Raw genomic sequence first — 6357 nt, forward strand, 5'->3', positions numbered from 1 at the left:
AAATCGAGCAGAGGGAGGAGGGTGGGAAGCAGACCACTGATGGACATTGGCATCACATCGGAGGGTCTGGAGTCCTCCTCTGGTCCTTCCAACCCCTCCTCCATCTCAGGCCTGGAGCCTCTCTGAGTAAATCCCTGTCTGGGAGTCGGTTCTGAGGCCACGCCTGTGGTCTGCATGTTTACCTCAAGGCCGAGTCTTCCTGCAAGTGTACAGCAGCCTGCCCTCTGCTGACAGCACTGGGGAAGAGCTTTGCCTAATGTGTCGGAGGTTTGGGGCTGATAATTTGGTCTCCAAACACACAAAACTCTAGCTTCCTTTCGTATAAACAGTGGAGCACTTTGGGGAGCAGGTTGCAAACACACTCAACTGACTTTTATAAGAAATGTCATCGTCTAGGCCTCTGAGGAGCCAGCTTGGATTTTCATTTTGCCTGAAAAGAATTCAGATCATCTTTCATGAAAACAAAGGATCACAGGCACTGCACTGTGGGGAATAATGGGATGAGCTCGCCGTCTGTCTGCACAGACACACAGACCACCCCTACACCCATTGCTAGTCATTTATTCACTACACAAACACACGTGGTCCTTGCCTGGCATACAGAGGACACTGGGATGGCACACAACAAAATCAAAACTTATAAAAAGCTCTTCTTTCATTCTACTTTCAGCTGCATTTTGTCTTTATATGAGAATTCACCTTGACCCTCTCAACCAGCTCTCTGGTGAACCATTCCATGAACAGCAAGGAGGCTGGACGGAACTTGGAGAGCTGGGCTTTTACCAACCCAGATCTGTTACCTGTGTGTTCGTCTACTGACACAGGAGGAAATGATACTTTTGCCCAAATCTTGACAGTCACCAAATGTTTCCTCTCTATGTCAAGTCAAATTTATCGTCAAAGCCCCATTCCTCAAGGCTATGATGCGCCAGAGAAAATGTTTAATATGGCAGCAAGATTTTCATAAGCCCCTAATCATCACTACTTGATAAAGATGTTACTTATTTTTATATTTTCATAGATTTTCAGAGAGAGAGGAAGGGAGAGCAGGGAGAGAGAAATATCAATGTGAGAGCTTAACATTAATCAGTTGCCTCCTGCCCGTCCCCTATTGGGGATTGAGCTTGCAACCTAGGCATGTGCACTGACTGGAATCAAACTAGCAACCTTTCGGTTCATGGATGACGCCCAGCAACTGAACCACACCAGCCAGGGCAAGATGCCATTTTTCAAACAAGAATTTCTCCGAGTTGACATCACTAAGATTGGTTGCTTGCCTTCAGCTCTGCCACCTAGGAACAGCAAATGAGAGTTTTATCAATGTGAGAGCTTAACATTAATCAGTTGCCTCCTGCCCGTCCCCTATTGGGGATTGAGCTTGCAACCTAGGCATGTGCACTGACAGGAATCAAACCAGCAACCTTGCGGTGCATGGATGAGGCCCAACAACTGAGCTGCACCAGCCAGAGCAAGATGCCATTTTTAAAACAAGAATTTCTCCGAGTTGACATCACTAAGAACTGACTGGAATCAAACTAGCAACCTTTCGGTTCATGGATGACGCCCAGCAACTGAACCACACCAGCCAGGGCAAGATGCCATTTTTCAAACAAGAATTTCTCCGAGTTGACATCACTAAGATTGGTTGCTTGCCTTCAGCTCTGCCACCTAGGAACAGCAAATGAGAGTTTTCTACCTGGGGTGCTATTGACAAGCACTTCTTTTCTTTCCCAGGCACCCTCACCGAGGATGGGAGTCAGAAGATGTTTGACAGGCAGCAGGTGCTCATGTTTGCTGTGTTTGATGAAAGCAAGAGCTGGAGCCGGTCATCATCCGTCATGTACACGGTCAACGGCTATGTGCATGGGACAATGCCAGGTAACACGCATTCCCAACAACACTAGATTCGTCAGTGCCTTAGGCCTGCGGCTGTCCTCCAGCACTAAGAAAGGTGATGGTACCCACTACTTTCAACTCATAATCAGGAAGGTAAGGTGATCTAGCTCAGGGTTCTCAAGGTTTTATCATCTTTCATCACTTTTACTTCCATCTGATAGAAATGCGTAGAACCAAAGATCCTGGGGGAAAAGCAGAAAAATGAAAATGTTGCTTTATTAAATTTCTCACGGGTCCTTCTCTATATCTGAAAAATCACAAATGGCTTCACCTACCACCAACCAAACTTGTCAGGAGTTGAGGTCTGGGCATTGCTTTCAATTGTTTTTCTATTTCATTCGAAAAATGCGTCTCTGCCTGGGCTATTACAAACACACTCCGATGACTCTTGGCTTTGATTCAGCGTCTAAAACGTAGTTAACTGAGGCTCCTTGCTCATTTCGCGACCTTAGTGTGGTCCTTGGCAGTTAGTTGTTGAGATGAGCTAACTTACAAAAGTGGATTAAACATCTCTCCTGGGACAGATGGTAGTTAAGAATTTTCTATGTGTAAAATAGCATGCCCAGTACTATAGGCCTTCGAGGGGTGTGTTCCCAGGAGAAGCTGTATCTGTGCCCTGGCCGAGTGAATCATCTGTTAAATATGCAGAAGCCCGCAGAAGGAAACCATAGGCACACAAATAAAAGTAATAACTTGATCAGGGCAGGGAGTATATGAATTTGAAGTTGAAAAAGACAGACCAGTTGGGGTTGAGAGGGGCAGGGAAGGGAAATGGCGTGAGGAGAAACAGAGGTGTTAATGCTTGTAACAGCCTCACGAAGCATGTAGGCTGAATAGCGGTGGTGAGTGCTAGTACAGATGTACTGAATGCTCCAGTCGATACGAGCATCTCTTTGGGGTGCTAAATGCTTCCACCAAAGCCTACCTTTCAGCTTCATTCTGTGGTTCTAGCTTCTTGTTCTCATCATGATGTCTGAATCCCTGTCTTGTTGTAATGATTCCCCCCAAAAAAGACAAGCCCTCAGCCCTCTGTGGGTAAGAGACTGATCCTCAGCCCCACGACCTTACCTCTGTGGTAGCACTTGCTGCAATGAGGTGTGACTGCTTGTATCGAGTGATTGTGGATCTGAAACTTAAAAGCCGGGCCAAGGAGGGAAGCTGGGGTTGGAATCTCCCACGCAGCAAAGGGGCATTTTCCCAGTCGCTGTGGGCAAAGAGGGAGCAGGACTCAGCCTCTGCGCTCAGTTCCCATTACTCCGCCCATGAAGTGCTCCCAGGGGCCCAGCACATGAGGACTTGCCCTCTGCGTTTTAAGGAGAGCCCGTGACCCACAGAGTAATTCACTGCCGTCTCATTAAAGCGATCAGCAAGGGGCACAGGGGCAATCAGCAATCCTTAACCACCTTCGCACTCTTCCTCAGGCAGAGCTTGCGCCTCTCTCTATCCTGCTGAGACCTTAGGCTCTGAACGCCGCCCTCCTGGAGACTGGCGACTCCCTCCAGCTGAGCCCAGATTGGCTCTGGGTGACCAGCTGCCTGACTTGCCCAGGACTGTCCTGGTTCCAACAGTGGAAGTCCTGCATCCGGGGAAACCCCTTGGTCCCGGTAACCCAGGATGGTGGTCAGCTACCTGGCTCCCTCCTTGGCCTAACCCCTTAGCAATCCCTGTCTCTGGACAAATACCCCCTCTCACCGCTCTGCTCTCACTTCTGTAGTATCCCTCACCGCAGTGAGTGGCAGCTGCTGGCTGGCCCATCCCTCAGATGTCTGCGTTTCCAGGGCGGGCACTACCGCTGAGTGTCTATCCCTCAGAACCTTGCACAATAGCAGGTACTCATCCATTTGGGGTGAAGAAGTTCTTACCACAGAGTGCTGACTGCCTGGCTTTGCCCCGCCCCCCTCTCTCCTCCTCTCGCAGCTATCACCGTTTGTGCCCAGGACCACGTCAGCTGGCATCTGATCGGCATGAGCTCTGGACCAGAGCTGTTCTCCATTCACTTCAATGGCCAGGTCCTGGAGCAGAACCATCGCAAGGTCTCAGCCGTGACCTTCGTCAGCGCTACGTCCACGACTGCTAACATGACGATGGGCCCGGAGGGGAAGTGGATCATTTCTTCTCTCATCCCCAAGCACTTTCAAGGCAAGACATGCTCCCAACAGTCTTGCTTATGAATGTAGGATCCTTCTTCCCAGGCGCTAACTCCCTCCTTATCCTCTGCCTTCTTAAGCCACCCACACTCCAGACATACCTGCCGTGGTCCCTCGGAAGAGAACTTACGTTCTCCACTCTTAGATTCACAGCCTTGCTTGGGGATGAAGGAGGGGGGGGGGGAAATCGACAAAGACTTTTTTAAATGAAGCAAAAGCTGAAGAGGCCTCTACGTCCTTGAAAGGAAAAGGGAGGAAGGAGAGAAATGCACAGAGATGTTCTTTCTTGTGGTATTTAGCATGTAGCTAAAAGAAAGATCTGGATGCCAGAACAAGGCAAACGTGCAAATGTAGGGAAGTGCCAAGTTAGAGAAAGTGTAGAAGTTTTAACATGAAAAGACTGTGTTTTAGAACAAAATGAGCACAAAGAGGAACCCAATGACTGTACACTGAATGGCTCAAACCTAAAACCTAAGCAGCTGAGGAATGAGCTTGAAAGAACATCAGTGAACTCTGGTCGGGGAAGGTCAGCCCAGGTTGTTATGGGGTTCCATGTAAACAAAATACTCATTGTTCTATTACACATAGTTGCTTTGAAACTATTGGGAGGGGGTTTCCTATAAATAGAGACTAAATTATAAGCAAATGATATTAGTATAGGAAATTATTTTGTTACCAAAATAATATGTACAAGCAAAACACATAAGAAAGACGATTGGGACCATTTCATTTTATAAAAAAAGATTTATTTTATTGCTTTTAGAGAGAGAAGAAGGGGAAAGGAGAGAAAAAAACATCGATGTGAGAGGGAAACATTGATCAGCTGCCTCCTGCACACTCCCAACCAGGGATCGAACCCGCAATCTGGGCATATGCCCTGACCAGGAATCGACCCTTTCAGTGCACAGGACAATGCCCAACCAACTGAGCCATGCCGGCCAGAGCTCGGGTACTGTGGTACATTTTTGCACTGTGCAGTCAAAATTATATTTGAACTAATGAAATTGTCACCCAAGTGATCATAAAACAACAAAACTAACATTGTTGAGGTTAATTGCTTTTGTATTAACTTACTTAATTTTTAATAATTTCATACAGTATTACTGTATTCTTTTGATTTTACAAATAAAGGGGCAGATGACAGGAAAAAGGAGAAACCAACAAGACCTAAGTCATAGGGTCTTCAGGGTCTGGAAGCCACAGATGTTCCTGCTCTGGAAGAAGCAAAAGCAATCTTCCCAGATTTCCCTCCCAGCCCGTCCCCTCTCTCCCTTGCTTTCACCATTATCAGTTAACCCTTCCACCATTAAAAAGTTACAGTTTGATCAGCTTTAATTCCTTCCCCCCAATTCTTTCACTGTCTGTATGTACTAACCCAGCTGGGATGCAGGCTCGCATCAACATTGAGAACTGCGCCAAGAAGACGCGGAGTCCTAAGTGGCTGACGCCAGAGCAGCGGCGACACATGAAGAGGTGGGAATACTTCATCGCTGCAGAGGAAGTCATCTGGGACTACGCACCCTTCATTCCAATGAACATGGACAAGTGAGTGGGGGTTCTGACCACTGTGCAAAGGTTCAGGCATATTCCATGGGGTCCTGAGTGCGGGGGTGAGGGGTCAGGAGTTGACAGCTCTCAAGGGATTACATGTTTTGGATTCCGTTCAGGTCTTCTTCAAAATCAATATGAAATTACCCCAAACTCACCAAAGGAAACAATAATAAATAATAATAATAATAATAATAGCAGCAGCAGCTACCACTTGTCAAATGTTTGCTATTGCCAAGCACTGTGTTAAATCCTTTCTAAAAGCTTTACTTTATCTCTAGAAGTGAGAGACAGCTCTTATTTATTAAGTAGACTAGAGGCCCGTTGCACAAAAGTCTGCACACTCGGGGGGGTCCCTCAGCCCAACCTGTGCCCTCTCGCAGTCTAGGACCCTTCAGGGAATGACCACCTGCTGGATTAGGCCCACTCCCTGGGGGATTTGGCCTAAGCTGGCAGTTAGACATCCCTCTGGCAGCTCGGGAACCCTCAGGGATTTCCACTTGCCAGCAGGGACCAGGCCTAAGCTGCAGTCAGACATGCTTAGCGCTGCTGAGGAGGCGGGAGAGGCTCCCCCCACCACTGCTGTACTGGCAGCCATCAGCCTGGCTTGTGGCTGAGCAGAGCTCCCCCTATGTGAGCACACTGACCACCAGGGGGCAGTTGCTGCATTAAGCATCTGCCCCCCGGTGGTCAGTATGTGTCATAGTGACCAGTCATTCCCAGTCATTCTGCTGTTAGCATCAGTGTGCATATTACCCTTTTATTA

At 47.8% G+C, this 6357-nt stretch overlaps 1 protein-coding gene across 1 annotated transcript in view; it reads left to right on the forward strand.

Moving 5' to 3' along the window:
* The window catches only part of F5 (coagulation factor V), a 61787-nt gene that overhangs the window by 22157 nt on the left and 33273 nt on the right, over positions 1 to 6357 (forward strand). The window contains exons 5-7 of the mRNA XM_006764208.2: positions 1735 to 1878; positions 3814 to 4035; positions 5423 to 5588. Coding sequence (XP_006764271.1) covers positions 1735 to 1878; positions 3814 to 4035; positions 5423 to 5588 — 532 coding nt within the window. The remainder of the gene's footprint in view (positions 1 to 1734; positions 1879 to 3813; positions 4036 to 5422; positions 5589 to 6357) is intronic.

The sequence above is a fragment of the Myotis davidii genome, unplaced genomic scaffold, assembly GCF_000327345.1.
Source record: "Myotis davidii unplaced genomic scaffold, ASM32734v1 scaffold401, whole genome shotgun sequence".
Lineage (NCBI taxonomy): Eukaryota > Metazoa > Chordata > Mammalia > Chiroptera > Vespertilionidae > Myotis > Myotis davidii.